We start from the raw sequence: 16612 nt of genomic DNA on the forward strand, positions 1-16612 counted from the left end.
TATTGTCCTACATCTACCATTACAGTATCATACAGACATTTTCAACTAAAAATCCCCTTTGATCAGTCTCTTCAGGTTTTCCCCCTCCCCAACCCTCTGGCTTTTTTTTTTTTTTTTTACTATTTCCATAGTTTTGCCTTTTCTAGAATGTCATTTGAATAGAGTCATATAACATGTAGCCTTTTGGGACTGATTTCTTTCATTTAGCAATATGCATTTACTGTTCATTCATGTTTTTGTGTGACTTTATAGCTAATTCTTTTTTTTTTTATCACAGTAGTATTCAGTTGTAATGAATATACCATTTTTTATCTGTTCACCTATTGAAGGACATTATGGTTGCCTTAGTTTGGTGATTATGAATAAAGCTGCTGTAAACATTTGTGTACAAGTTTTTGTGTGGACATAAGTTTTCAGGTCTTACTGAAACTGTCTTTCAAAGTGGCTCTATCACTTGCATTTCCACTAGCAATGAATGAGAGTTCTTTCTGGTCCTCATCCTCATCAGCAGTTGATACTGTTCTTATTATTTTTTGTTTTTTGGACTTTAGTCTTTCAGATAGGTATGTACTGGTATCTTATTGTTGTTTCACTTTTTATTTACCTAATGGCAAGTGATGTTGAAGATCTTTTCATATGCTTATTTGCCATCTGTATATTATTGAGAGTTTTTGGTTCAGATCTTTTTTTTATTGTCAAGTTAGGTTGTTTGTTGTCTTACTATTGAATTTTAAGAATTCTTTGGATATTTTGCATAGAACTCCTTTATATGATATGTGCTTTGCAAATACTTTCTCCCAGTTGGTGCCTTGATTTTCATTCTCTTAACAGTGCCTTTTATAGAGCAAAATTTTTAAATTTTAATAGAATCCAGCTTATCAGTTTTTTCTTTTTTGGATCATATGTTTGATGTTATATCTAAATTCATCATCAAACCCAAGATCCTTTGTTTTCTTCTAGAAGTTTATGGTTTTATATTTATATCTATGATCCATTTTGAGGTAATTAGTTAATTTTTATGTGAGGTATAAGGTTTGTATCTACGTTTATTTTTTTTACATGTGGATGTCCAGTTGCTCCAGGACCACTGTTAAGAAGATTATCCTTTCTCTACTGAATTGCCATTGTGCTTTTGTCAAAACTGAATTGATTGTATTTGTGTAGGTCTATTTCTGACCTCTCTATTCCATTGATCAATGAGTCTCTACTTTCACTAGTGCATACTGTTTTGAGTACTTTAACTGTATAGTAATTCTGGGAATCAGGTAGTGTGAATCATCCAACTCTGTTCTTCTTTTTCAATATTGTGTTGGCTATTTTAGGTTCTTTGCCTTTCCATATAAGTTTGAGAATCACTTTGTCAATATCTACAAAATAGCTTTCTGGGACTTGGATTGAAATTTCCTAAATTTTTTAAGTCATAAGAATTGCAAATGCTTTTCTGTATCTATTTTGATGATCACATGGCTTTTCTCCTTTATTTTATTATTTTTTTAATCCCATACTCCCAGCTTACCTCCCCCTCCTTTCCCCTTTGGTAACCATAAGTTTGTTTTCTATGTCTGTGAGTCTGTTTCTGTTTTGTAAATGAGTTCATTTGTACTCTTTTTAGATTCCACATATAAGTGGTCTCATATAATATTTGTCTTTGTCTGACTTACTTCACTGAGTATGATAATCTCTAGGTCCATCCATGTTGCTGCAAATGGCATTATTTCATTCTTTTTTTATGGCTGAGTAATATTCCAGTGTGTGTGTGTGTGTGTGTGTGTGTGTGTGTGTGTGTGTGTGTGTGTAGATAACATGTCTTCTTTATCCGTTTATCTGTTGATGGACACTTAGGTTGCTTCCATGTCTTGGCTATTGTAAATAGTGCCACTATGAACATTGGGGTGCATGTATCTTTTTGAATTAGCACTTTTGTTTTCCAGACAGTTGCCTAGGAGTGAGATTGCTGGATCATATTTTTACTTTTTTAAAGAACCTCCCTACTGTTTTCTGTAGTAGCTGCACCAATTTATATCCCCACCAACAGTGTAGAAGGGTTTTCTTTTCTCCATAACCTCTCTAGCATTTATTATTTGTAGACTTTTTGATGATAACCATTTCTGACAGGTGTGAGGTGACACCTCATTGTAGTTTTGATTTGCATTTCTCTGATAATTAGCAATGTTGAGCATCTTTTCATGCGCCTGTTGGCCTTCTGTATGTCTTCTTTGGAGAAATGTCTATTTAGGTATTCTGCCCTTTTTTTTGATTGGGTTGTTTGTTTTTTTGTTACTGAGTTGTATCAGCTGTTTATATATTTTGGAAATTAAACCCCTGTCAGTTGTATCATTTGCAAATATTTTTTCCCAGTCCATAGGTTGTCTTTTCATTTTGTTTATGGTTTTCTTTGCTGTGCAAAACTGATGTGTGATTAGGCCCCATTTGTTTATTTTTGCTTTTATTTCTTTTGCCTGGGGAGACTGACCAAAGAAAACATTGCTATGATTTATGTCAGAGAATGTTTTTCCTATATTCTCTTCTAGGAGTTTTATGGTGTCATGTCTTATATTTAAGTCTTTATGCCATTTTGAGTTTATTTTTATGTATGGTGTGAGGGAGTGTTCTAACTTCATTGATTTACATACAGATGTCCATCTTCCCCAACACCACTTGCTGAAGAGACTGTCTTTTCTCCATTGTTTATTCTTGCCTCCTTTGTCATAGATTAATTGACCATAGGTGTGGGTTTATTCCTGGGCTTTCTATTCTGTTCCATTGATCTATGTTTCTTTTTGTGCCAATACCATGCTGTTTTGATTACTGTAGTTTTGTAGTATTGTCTGAAGTCTGGAAGGGTTATGCCTCCAGCTTTGTTCTTTTTCCTCAGAATTGCTTTGGCAGTTCTGAGTCTTTTGTGGTTCCATATAAATTTTAGGATTATTTGTTCTAGTTTTGTGAAAAATGTCATGGGTAATTTGATAGGGATCACATTAAATCTGTAGACTGCTTTGGGTAATGTGGCCATTTTAACAATATTAATTTTTCCAATCCAAGAGCATGGATATCTTTCCATTTCCTTCAATCCTCTTCAATTTCCTTTTTCAATGTTCTATAGTTCTCAGTGTGTAAGACGTTCACCTTCTTGGTTAGGTTTAATCCTAGGGTTTTTGTTTTTTAGTGTGATTTTTAAACAGGATTTTATTTTTTTTTTTACTTTCCCATTCTGATATTTCATTGTTAGTGTAAAGAAATGCAGCAGATTTCTGTATATTAATCTTGTGTCCTGCTACCTTGCTGAATTCATTTATCAGTTCTAATAGTTTTTGTATGGAGTCTTTACAGTTTCTTATATAGAGTATCATTCATTTGCATATAATGAGAATTTTACCTCTTCCCTTTCTGATTTGGATACCTTTTATTTCTTTTTCTTGTCTGATTGCTGTGACTAGGGCTCCCAATACTATGTTGAATAGAATTGGGCATCGTTGTCTTGTTCCAGAATTTAGCAGGAAGGCTTTCAGCTTTTCACCCTTTAGTATTATTTTGCCTGTGGGTTTGTCATAAATGACTTTTATTATGTTGAGGTATGTTCCCTCTATACCCATTTTGGCAAGAGTTTTTTTTATCATGAATGGATGTTGAATTTTATCAGATGCTTTTTCTGCATCTATTGAGATAATCATGTGGTTTATGTCTTTTCTTTTGTTGATGTGGTGTATCACATTGATTGATTTGTGTATGTGGAACTATCCTTGTGACCCTGGAATGAATACAACTTGATCATGGTGTATGATCCTTTTTTTGTGTTGTTCCTTTATTTTGTTAATGTGCTAAATTATGTTGCTTGATTTTGAAACGTTAAAGCAATCCTGCATTCCTGGAATAATTTCAACTTGGTTGTGATGTTTTATATATTCTGTTTATTGCTGGATTCAGTTTGCTAATATTTTGTTTAAGATTTTTTTTATGTATATTTATGAGATAGGTTGGCCTATAACTTTCCATTTTTTATAATGTCCTTGTCAGGTTGAGGTCTTAAATTTATGTTGACTTCATAAAATGAGTTTGGAGGCATTTCTTTTATTTTCTTTCTATTTTATTCATTTTTAATGTGTATGAGTAAGATTGATTTTATATGTTTTTAAAATATTTATTTGAATTCACTGAGGAAGTCATCTTGGCCTGTAATAAAAGGCCACTTTTCTTTATTAAGTTTTATTTTCATCCTTTTTTAAAGTTAAATTTATTGAATTAGAATTCATATACAATCAAATACACACATTTGAAAGTCCAATTTAATGAGTTTTGACTAATGTATAAACCTGGGTAACTCCCACCACAATCAAGATACAGAGAAGTTTCATCACCTAAATCCCTTGTGCCCATTTACCATTAGTACCTTCCCTCTCTCTAGCCCCAGGCAAAAACTGAGTTTCACATGCTTATTTGTCATCTGTATTTCTTTAGTGAGTTTTCTGTTCATATTTTTTGCCCATTTTTTAATTGGGCTGTTTGTTTTCTTATTGCTGTATTTTCTAAATTATAGTTTATTTTACCTGTCCTAGAATTTCATATAAATGAACTCAGACATGTTATTGAGCTTGGTTTGCTCAGCATAATGTTTTTGGGCTTCATCCTTGGGTATTATGTATATCAGTGTTTCATTCAGTTTTTATTGCTGAGTAATACTGCATTGTATGCATACACCACAATTTATTTAACCATTCTCCTGTTGGACATATTTGTTGTTTTCAGTGTTTAGCTATTATTAATAAAGCTGGTATTAACATTTTTGTGCAAGTATTTGTGTGATTATATATTTTCATTTCTGTTGGGTAAATTCCTACGAGTAGAATTGCTCGGTCATATGTTAAGTGTATGTTAACTTTTTTGAAATTGAGAAACATTTCTCCAAAGAAGTTATACCATTTTACACTACCACCTACATGCTGTGAAGAGTTCCAGTTTTTCCATATTTTCCTCACCACTTAATGTTGTCGGTCTTTTAAATATTTGCCACTCTAGTAGGTGTGTAGTGGTATCACATTGTGGTTTTAATTTGCATTACCCTGATCACTAGCAATTTTGAGCATCATATTATGTGCTTATTGGCCATTTGCATATCTTATGACATTTCTGTTCAAATCTTTTACCCATTTTTTTTAAAGCACTCGTAAAGGGAGTGATTTGTTACAAATTTTAATATACATTAACTATTGAGAAACAGACATGTACCTTTTTTCCCCCTTAAAATGAATCATGTACTGTTCTGACCATAGCTTTTTCTAATTTTAATCTAATGCTCAAAACTTGATGTGATGTTATTCTTTATAACGAGCCATAAACATTAGTTTTGTAGTAAAACTATTTAAATCAATTTGGCTCTTATCTGATAATTTTTTGTGTGAGTGTGCCCATTCTTTAGTAGGATTGCTTATGTTCTTATACTGAGTTGTATAGTTCTTTATATATTATGGATTCAGTTGTTTGGCAGATATACGTTCTGCAAATATTTTTTCCCAACATTTTGCTCATCGTTCCATTTTCTTAAAAGTGGCTTTAAAAGGACTGAAGTTTTAAATTTTGTTAAAATTTAATTTTTTATGTTTTTTTTGAAAAATTGGTTCATGCTTTTTGGTTCCCAAGAAATCTTTGCCTACTCAGAGTTGCAAAGATTTTCACCTGTGTTTTTTCTAGCGATATTATAGTATTAGCTTTTATGTTTAGGTTTTGATCCATTTTGAGTTAATTTTTGTGTTATGGTGTGAGGTTAACTGTCAACATTCATTTTTTCCCCTCCAAACCTCCAGTTCCAGTACCACTAAAAAAGCTTGATCAAGACTGCATTGAATCTAGAAATTAATTTAGGCAGAATGGACATGTTAACAGTTTTGGGTCTTCAAATCCATGAGCACAGTTTAGCTCTCTCTTAGGTCTTTGTAAATTATCTCAGCAATGTTTTATAGCTTTTAATGTAGAGGTCTTGTAGTTTTTTGTTATATTTGTTCCTGTGTATTTGACCTTGTTTGCTAATAGTGTAAATGAAATTCTTTTCCTTCATTTATAGCTATTCATTATTATGCCTGATTATCTTTGGATATTTTATTGAAAATTTATAGAAATAATTTAATAGTCTGGCTGATGTAATTTTAATGAAGACAAGATTTCCTTTTGCTTCTGGAAAGCATTTAGGCTAGGTGGAGATCACTTTAATCCAGTCAGGAATTGAGCTCATTAAAAGCTGGACTTCAGTTCTAATAAGGGCTTGTCTATTTCCTGTTCATTCTTCTTCCTAAGGTGTAGACCTTTCAGAGTCCAACTGGAATCCTGGGGCATCCACCAAAGTCTCTCCTCATTGCTGGATCCCAAATTCCAATTTGTGTGCCTCCAAGCCTGTGAAGATTGTCAGAAGCTATGTTTAGCTTCTTAGCCTCTCAACCATTGCTTTTGCCTTCATATTTGGCAGTTGCCTCAATGGAAAAAGTAACCTAAAATATACTTGGATCACTTCAAATCATGATTTCTTTCTTTCTTTAAAAAAAAAAGAATAATACATATATATATGTTACATATATATATATATATATATATATATATCTATTTCCAAGCTATTCAGCAGGAGGGTTGGTCTGTGACAACCTAGTAAGCCATTGCCAGAAGTGTCTTTCTCTTATTCCTCTCCCCCTCTACTTTTCCCTCCCAACCTCCACTAGAATATTCACATTTTCTCTATATCTCATTTACTGTTATATTCCCTAGAATAGTGCCTAGCACAGAATAGAAGTCATTAGGTATTTGTTGAGTGAAAGAATGGATGAATTAGCATTCTATCTGGGAAGATAGAATGGACATTCAAAAGAAAATATCTTTACTGTCATTTTCTCAAACTTAAGAGATAGCTAAGTAGCTATTCTTGAGCATAATTATGGTGAGTTTTGAACTGGAGCTCAGGACCTTTAGAGTTCTAGTCTCTTACTAATGTTTCCTCAACATGTTACATGACATCGTTTGGTCTTTATTTCTCCATTTGTAAATGATTTATTACTCTCTTACTCATGGAAATTGTTACTAAAATTTAAGAGCTTTCAAGAGAAAAAATTAAGTGGGAGTTCCCTGGTAGCCTAGTGGTTAGGAATCTGGGCTCTCACTGCTGTGACCCAGATTGAGTCCCAGGTCAGGGAACTGAGATCCCTCAAGTGCATGGCGCAGCCAAAAAAAAAAAAAAAGAGAGAGAGAGAAAAAAAAATAAAAAGATGAAAAGGACATTGGAATTAATGTTTTAATCAAGGAATCAAAATTCTTTGGTATAAGTATAGGCTTATAATTTGTATTATTAAAATCTACCAGTGAATACAGTTAAGACGGATAGATTGTTATCATGTTTTAAGAGGTAAAGATGAAGAGTTTCATAAAGAATAACATTTTGCATTGTGCATAAATGTTTGCCTGTGTTTTTTCCCCCTCTTCCCTTTAGAGCCATTTTAAGTGCAAGATCTAGTTATTTTGCTGCGATGCTGAGTGGCTGTTGGGCTGAAAGCTCCCAAGAGTACATTACTCTTCAAGGGTAAGCAGAATTTTTACAAGGCAGCTTGACTGCAAATGATTATAAATAATGCTTTTAATACAAAGCACTTTTCATGAATCTGATTTCCCTGTATGTTCAATGAAATGTTTCTCATGTGGTACAATTCAGCAAAGTACACTTTCTGAAAATGAGAGGTAGTTGGGAACATTTAGTAATAGAGATAGTGTGTTAGTCTTCTCAGACTACCATAACAAGATACCACAAACTGGGTGGTTTAAACAGCAAAGATTTGTTTTCTCACAGTTCTGCAAGATCAAAATGCCAGCAAGGTTGGTGTCTGGTGAGAGCTCTTACTTTGGGTCCTTGGGTTGTAGATAGGCACTTTTCCACTGTGTGCTCCAGTGATGTTCTTTTTAAGTGCATGGGGCTGGGGGGCAGGGAGGTAAAAGGAAGGTGGAAGGAGAGAGCTCACTCTCTGGTGTTCTTCTTATAAGGACACTAATCCTATCACATCAGGGCAGGGCCCCACCCTTATTACCTCATTTAACCTTAATTATTTCCTTAGAAGCCCCATCTCCATATAGGTACACAGGAGTTAGGGCTTCAATATATGAATCTGAGTGGGTGGGAGAACACAGATATTCAGTCTGTAATAGGTAGTTTCTTAAAGAATAATTTGGATAGGTGTGGATTTCACTGACCTATGATAGTGCAATGGTGAATCTACACAGTTGGTGGCAGTTTAAACTGCTGAGACAGTTATTAAGAGATGAACTACTTCCTTAAACGGTGAAATGGAATATTTTTTGGTCACAGATGATCACTGTGAGAATCTGGAGGGTACAATATGGGAGAGGGCTTTGTCAGTAGGAAAACTGCCTGGGCGTTCTGAGGGAGGCTGTCAGCCCTGCATCATTCACACTGCTGATGTTTCCTCGACTGGGTCAACCTTGGCTAGAGGGTTGGGTGTGGAATGGTGGTCATGGTGATTCCATAACAGTGGATGCATGGAAAGTATTGATAAATTCTCACTATTTTTTACACTGGCCTATAATCTTGAGCCTTCTAGGTTACAGCTGTCTGGTTTCCTTACTAACTAAAATTGATTCCCAAATGCCTCTCATTTTTAATTTCTCAGTCTATAAAATATGGAAAATTGAAACATTTGTAAGAATATGTTATGTGTTTTTATTTATTTTTTCATATTTCATTCATTTAATAGAAATGAAACGCATATGCAGAAGAACCTAAACCTCCTTTCTTTCTTACCAGGGTTTTAGAGAGTTGTGTTTTAATTATATTACCTATCACAGTTTCGATACACATATCACAATCTGGCAATCACCAGGTAGTTTCTGATTATGGAAGATTTTGTACACCAAGCAAAGAGTTTATTAGCCTATGGGTAAAAGGAATGTGTAGTTGAATCAGTTGGTGAAACCTTATCATTCACTGTTGAAAAACAACCTGAAAGATATATATATCCTACCAAGAAGGCCTCTTCCTTTATGGCGAATTTAAAATATCTGCTGAATATAGGAAGAGGGATAATGCTAGCAGAGGCCAGAATTTCTCTAAGTGTGTCAATCCTAGGGATAATCACTCTAGTGTAATTTTGGAAACGTGTCCAGGGACTGTGTTTCAGATGTTTTAGATATCATTTTTTAAAACTGTCAATCTTCTCTCATTAGAACTGAATTAAATAAAAATTTAAATGAAGAGATAACCTAGTTTGACTCAGAATGCAACTTTTTTGGCATTTATTAAAAATCATGTGATTCTATGTAGTGAGATAAAGGTCAAAAGAAGTATATGATTATTGGACCTTACTTGACAGCAGGGGAAAGTAATTTACAGAGAACACTTGTCTGATTTCGTAGAAGAAATCTTAGTTGCTTATATGTTTAGTGACAATTTTTACTATCTGATACCTATTAACATATACCTTTGTTCCTCTCTCCAAATAGATTCTGTTCTCAGCAGTGATAATACCTTACAATAACATCATATATTTTCTAGGATTCTTCCACACTTATGGTGCCCTTTAATTTTTAGAATCAGTCTTTGAGAGAGAGGGTATATGCACATATTACAGATGAGTAAAAACAAGATCAGATAAATTAAATGTCTTCCAGGGGTTACTTGGTAAATAAGTGCTTATGCTGAATATAAGTTACACGTTTGTTGATTCTTAATTCAAAGTCCATTCCACAACAGTCACTGAAGAAATTAAAAGTTTCACATTGGCGTGTGTTCTTGAGCTATCTCAGACTGATCTTCTCCACTGTTTAAATCAGTGATTTTCCCATAGGACCCTTAAGTTCCTGGTAGGTATGTTAGGGAATACATGGCATGGGATTGGGATATGAGGGGAAGGCCATTTGGGAAGAGGCACATCTTCAACCAGAGCTGCTCTACTTTTATTTATTCTATATTGCTCAAAATGACCTCTGAGTTTAGCTATAGGAGCAAAGGCAATCTTTAATCAGCACTCACGAGTGATCCGATTAAACATTCAAAACACACAGGCTTTTAAAGGAGAAGTCTATTTATTAAGAGGTCAATAGATAAGAAAGAAGTAGTGGCATAACTATTGGTCTCTACTCACCACCTATAATTTTCCTTCTTTCATTATAGTGGAGGTAATGGATAAAAATCTCCTCTTATAATATGGCTTGACTGCTACTGACCAACTTTAGTGGTTCAAGGGAAAGCCAAGTAGAAGTAGCCAAATTTGTTTTAAACTGTCATTACAAATAAGTAGGCTGTACGTTGTAGCAGTGCCAGCAATGATCAGGCTCACTCCTCTTACAGTATTTTCCCTTCACTTCTGTTGTAAGCAAGACTCTACTCCTTACTGGATCATCTTACCCAGAGCTGCTATTTCAGCAGTGGAGACTTACTCCTAATCAGCTTATTCACTTCTAATGCTAGCACGTTGGAAATGAGGATACATTTCTTTTTGACTCTTTTATTTTGCTTGATGTAACAAGGTTTTCTAATGCTAAAATGAAAAGAGAATTTCCTGACAGATTCTGGGTTTTAGCTACATCCTTTATTATTATTATCATCACACAATCTGTTTTGCTTTCCCCTCCTGTATCATATATCAAATTGACTGTCGCAAATTACCACCTAAAATGTTATTAGCATCATGGTGTATAAAGCTGTAGGAAGGCTAAAGGGGATTTAGGGATTTTACTTTTTAAAAAAAAAAAAATCACATCTTTTAGGAATTTTTATATTATAACAAAGTAATCTACAAAATAAAATCTCTTTTCACATTAACTTATATGGTAATCCTGGGTAGATGTTTCCATGGATTGTGTGGTATAGTAGAAAGATCATGGACTTTGGTCCTTCCTTATAGGAAGTCCTACATCCAGTCCTAAAGTGTTACATGACTTTAGGGACATTGCTTACCTTCCTTAAGTTTCCTGAGGTTGTTGAAAGAAAAAAACCTGGCATAGTGCTTGGTACATAGTATGTAGTGCTCATTAATATTTGTCTTTTTCTTCTTTCCCTAAATTATATTGTTCTCATTTTCTAGAGAGAAAAGCCTTCAAGTGAGGGCCATTTACAGTACCAGGACAGCAATGCCTGCTGTGCTTGGTCAGCAACCGCTTTTGGAACTGTGCCACTGTTGCATATCTGTAGGATGTTTTCTGCAGTAGATTAGAATAATTGAAATCCTGTCTGAAATCCCTACAGAAAAGAACCGAATGTTTTTAATGAGTTGGTAGTTCAACGATGTAATGCACATGATATTTTTAAGATGGACAGCCTTCAATAAATTATAGTAGGAATAGTAGGGTCCTATTATCCTTGATAATAATTATCCTATTATCCTATTATCCATGTCCCAGAGTTGGAGGGGGAAGGATATAGTTGGAAGGAAGTTCTCCTGGTGGAGGAAGGGGGAAATTTTCCACATCCTGTACTGGAAATTGAACCGCAGCCAATAGTTCTGTAAAGAAACCCCACATGTTTCCATTTTATATAAAAAGAGGTCTTTCACTGGTGGCTTGAGACTTTAGAGCATAAATTTGGATTTTCTTGTCTCCCTTGGGAGATTCCTGGGCTTGCTGTGAACCTTCAGGATGATCTTTTCAAATATGTCAGATAATATTTCTTTTCTGACTAAAATTCTTCAATGCCTTCTCATCACAATCAGAATTAAACCCAAATCTTTACCATAATCTATAAGAACCTGTATGATCTGGCCCATAGGCTTTTCCCAAACTACCCCACCTAAAGTAGCTACAGCCTAACTCTCTAGTTATTCTCTTCTATGTTATTCTGTTGTATTGTCTTCACTTTTCACTATTAAAATTATCTTCTTTGTATATTTGTTGACATATTTATTGGCCATGTCCTCTCTCTAGAACGCAAGCGTCTTGTATCCTCAAGGTCTAAAATAGGGCCTATCATTCAATAAATATTGACTGTATATGAACAAATGAATGAGTGAATGAGACCCTACATTACCTTAGCCCACATATATAGGAGCCTGAAACTTTAGGAAGCACATATAAAGCACAGAGGTTTAAACTGGGCACATGTTGTATCTGATCCTAGAGCTCTGTCCTCTCATAGCCTTTTCTTTTTTCTAATTCTGGGTATATGTTATATTTTCATCTCCTACAGGATTTTATTCTGATTACATTTAAATGGGAATAGTGCTTTAAATCTTTCCATTTAAACTGTGGGCTATTGCAGTAATTTGTTGGGGTTTTTTTTTTCCAGGTCAGTTGATCATGTCTTTATAAACACTTTTAGTAAAAATACAGATGACTTACAATAATGAGAATGCAGTTTAGTAAAACATCTGTCAAGACAGCAGGAAAACAGTTTCTTGCTGTTTTTATAGCTATCATATATATTGATACATAAGCTCAAATGTCTAGCTTTTGCTATTTATTTTAATAAAACTCCTTTTATTTTTACTTAGTCATTATTATCCTTTGCTTAAATATGTCAAGTCTTAGAAGAAACTATTCTTTCAACAGAAATGGTCAGTCCTCATTAATACTGATAAGAATGGCTCTCGAAATTTTGAGGAAAAGTGCATGGAATCTAATAATTATGCTACTGTTTTAGGCTACAAACTATAGATGATATGGCATAATCATTCTGAGATCAAATCTTGTTGTATCAACGTATATAAATGAGAATATTTAGAGATTTGACTTTTTTCTAAGTATTAAAGATGTGGAATTTTGAATCAGCAGAAACCAGTAGGGGGCAGTAAATATTTATTAAGTAAATTGAAAAATATTTATGTTTTCAACTCAGTATTCCTTCTGAAGGTTTGGGAGATGCTTATAACTACCCTAATAAGCCATTCATTAAATATTCATTAAACATTTATTGAGCATATATTATTTAAGGCCATAAAATCAAAGCAGACACCTTTCTGAGTCCTACCCTGAGGACTCCATTTCTTTTCTTCTTGCCTTCCTCCTTTTGTTACTTTAGCAGACATTAGATACCATGCTTAACAAACTGTGAAGGTCTTATCAGCACTGTGCCCACCCTGCTTCCACTGCGGAGCTCCAGTATTATGTGGGGAAAGGAAATTCTTCTCAACCTGGGGATATTGAATCAATGCTGACATTCTGCTGCTACTAGACACAAATCCTGCCCTCACAGAACTCAGTTTAGAAGGAGAAACAAATACATAAACAAAGATATTACAAGTCAGTTTAATAAATGTGATAAGGGAAGTGTGTGTGTGTGTGTGTGTGTGTGTGTGTGTGTGTGTGTCTGTGTGTGTGTGTGTGTGTGTGTGTGTGTGTTATACTGCTTAAGACCCCAGGCTTTGGAGTCTGGATTTAAATTTGAAAATTCCAAAATTCCAGTGCTATCTGCCTGGATTTAAGATCCAGTACATCACTAGTCATTTGACCTTGGGCAATTTACTTTTTTTTTTTTCCAGCACCTGCCCCCATGGGCAAGTTACTTAATTTCAGTTGTTTCATCTGTAAGATGAGACTAATAACAATATCTACCATTGAGTTGTTATGATGATTAAATGAGCTAATGGCATTCAAAATGCTTATTAGCTCATGACTGAATCATAATAAATGCTCAACTGATGTTAGTTATTATTTATGTTTAACATTCAGTGATTTCTTTTTTTTTCCCCCTTGTGAGCATTAAGGAAACAATCAGAGGTAAAGAGCCCCATGTCTTGTGTCTAAAAGATGAAATAAGTAGAGAGGGAGAGAATTTTAAGCAGAGTGAACAGTATCTGCTAAGGCATGGATGTATAAAGAATTATAAGTAGTTCAGGTATAAGAAACAGCAGTTATCTTGGAACAGCTGCTAGAGAGAGAGAACTAGAAATCAGATGATAAAGAACATTGTACACCAAGCTAAAGAATGTCGGCTTGTTTCCTAGGTGCTCTGGAGAATTGTTGAAGGGTTTTTAAAGTCAGGGGCTATATCAGATTTACATTTTAGCAAAGTCACTCTAATAACAAGGTGGGAAATGGGATGCAAGGAGATAATTTCAGGCAAGAAGCCCACACGAGAGGATACATTATCATAGTACAGAGGAGAGAAACTGAGAGGCTAAACCAGGGCAATGAAAGGGGAAATTAGACAGCAGAGGCTGAATTCAAGAAAATTTTGAAGGTATAAAATGACAGAATATAATGAGGGAGAGAATTGAGATGAACCTCCAGCTCTGACTTAGGCATTTAGGTTATTGTTCAGTCTTCTTTTTGTTATTCCTGTTTGGTTCGTAGCACTGTTGCAGGACTTCTTGCATCTTGTCCCACCTTCTATTCCTCGGTACCAAGGCGAGTGAATTATCCAACAACCATTGGGCATTGGTCAGGACGAACTCTAGATGAGAGGTAATTTGATTTCTTTTCTCCTTTCTTCTGTGCTGAACCCGTGAAAAGAGGTGATGGGGAAGAGGGGCATCTGCTTTCCATCTTTGCTATCTGTTGGAATTTTGAGGGGGCCCCAATAAATAGTATACTTTCTTCCTGCTCAAAATGAGACAAAAGACTCAGCAGATGAAGTTAGAAAACATTTCGTTGATTTTTGATAAAAACTGTTAAAGCAGTAAGATGTGCTTTAACGCAAGAGCCAAAGTTGATTTGCTAGCTATGTCTACTCTAAGACAGCCCACCTGAGAGAAAGTCTGAATCTGGACAGCGGATGCACTTCTTCCCCGTCACCTCTTACCACTGGTTCAGCAGAGAAGAAAGGAGAAAAGGAATCAAATTACCTCTCATCTCAAGTTCCACTTGATCAACAGCCAGTGGTTGCTGTCTACCAACCAGATAATTAACCTCCCTTGATACAGAGGAATAGAGGGTGGGACAAGATGCAAGAAGTCCTATAACAGTGCTGTGAACGAAATAAGAAAAACAGAAAGAAGACCGAATTTGGGGTGTTGGGAGAGGAAGTCATGAATTTAGAGTTTGAGATCTAGTAGTCAGTGGGACATAAAGATTATCACTTCAGACTACTTCTTAAGTCATGTCTCTACTTTTAAATCTGTAAAATGAGGATGTTGGCAGAGCTAGAGCCACTGGATAGGTATTACAAATTAAGAAATCTATACAGCATAACAAGACTCTTTCTAGTGAGTAGAGTTGTCCATCCCAGGCTTTAAGCAAGACCAGAGGCCATTTGTCAAAGATGCTGAGAAGGATTTCTTAATGAGCCAGAGGTTGAACTATGACCTCTAAAGCCCTTTCTAACTTTGTCTATCATGGAAGATGCCCCAAAAATAATCAGGTATTTTATAATATACTAATAACATTTTATAGCATATAAAAACCCATAGCTGCAGTTATGCTTCATTTTTAAATTAATGGCATACCTCATGGATGTTATTCAAAGAATATATTCTTCAGATGAAAATGAGATTAGAACTTTATCTTGGCTAAAAGTTTATGGGAAAATAAAATGTATCATTGCTATCAGTTAAATCTTAATTATTTCTGGATTTGAGTATAGTTTTCTTTTATTTTTCAGGATAAGCCATGTAGAAATGAATGTTTTGATACATTTTATATATGGAGGAACTTTGGACTTTCCAGACAAAGCTAATGTTGGGTATGTATGATTTTTTAATGATTTTAAATATAAAAGTATTAATATTTTGTGGCTTCTGCTTTGTTGAGCTTTGTTTAAAAGTGTCAATGGAGTAGAAGCTTCAATTTTATTGTCTATTTTGCCTATCTTGTGTGTATTTTGGGAATATCTAAAAATAGTAAGTCACCTTATTTAGAAGAAAAGATGATCTAGCAACTCACAGTAATAAGATTAAGAAAAGTCTATTACACTTAAATTATGTTACAAAAACTTAAGATTTGTTTTGGAAAACAGACGACAGGTTTTTATAAAATTAATTGAACTTTTATCAAATTTGGAATAATTTTTTTACTACTTTATTTTTTAATTTTAGGATGTCAAAAGAAAAGGAAAAAAACCCTAAAATTAATCTGAGAATTTAGGCATCCTAATGACTAACAGGAATTCCCTGGCAGTCCAGTGGTTAAGGTTCCACGCTTCCACTGCAGGGGGAGCAGGTCCGATCCGTGGTCAGGGAGCTAATAAGATCCTGCATGCCGGGTGATGTGGCCAAAAAAAAAAGAAAAAGTAGTATGATTCTTTAGTACTCTATGGTGAAATGCCGTCTAAGCTGCTGAAATCCTACTGGAGAGTGAAATCTATCTTGCTCTTCTAATCTTCTGAATGTTCTCTCCTTTTATTGCTATTCTAACATCAGACAAATGAAGGCTGCTCGTTTACTTTTAAATATTCATTAGTTCCTTTAGTTATAAACTGAATAAATGTGATTTGGGGGAGAAGGTATCATGAGTCAAAGGGATTAAGTACTGAAGTTTTGCCCCTGGAAACCTATAAGAAATTTTATCATGGTATCAAGGTTTGTAGGTTTCCTAAGTACCTAAAGTATGTGTGGGTACTCAGAAATACTTGCCAGTTGAAAGAAGCAACAGAAACCCTCTGAATCATTGGATGCCATCTCCAATCTTATGGTCATTTGTAGGCATTTTCAATATGATAAGCATCAATTAGTTGCCCTCCCCCTAAATTTTTATTATTCGTATT

At 34.7% G+C, this 16612-nt stretch overlaps 1 protein-coding gene across 1 annotated transcript in view; it reads left to right on the top strand.

The window, feature by feature from the left end:
* BTBD8 (BTB domain containing 8) overlaps nucleotides 1-16612 on the top strand; it is a 94650-nt gene that overhangs the window by 42518 nt on the left and 35520 nt on the right. Inside the window, exons 5-6 of the mRNA XM_060025535.1 lie at nucleotides 7463-7552; nucleotides 15512-15592. Coding sequence (XP_059881518.1) covers nucleotides 7463-7552; nucleotides 15512-15592 — 171 coding nt within the window. The remainder of the gene's footprint in view (nucleotides 1-7462; nucleotides 7553-15511; nucleotides 15593-16612) is intronic.

The sequence above is a fragment of the Delphinus delphis genome, chromosome 1 (genome assembly GCF_949987515.2).
Source record: "Delphinus delphis chromosome 1, mDelDel1.2, whole genome shotgun sequence".
Classification (NCBI taxonomy): Eukaryota; Metazoa; Chordata; class Mammalia; order Artiodactyla; family Delphinidae; genus Delphinus; species Delphinus delphis.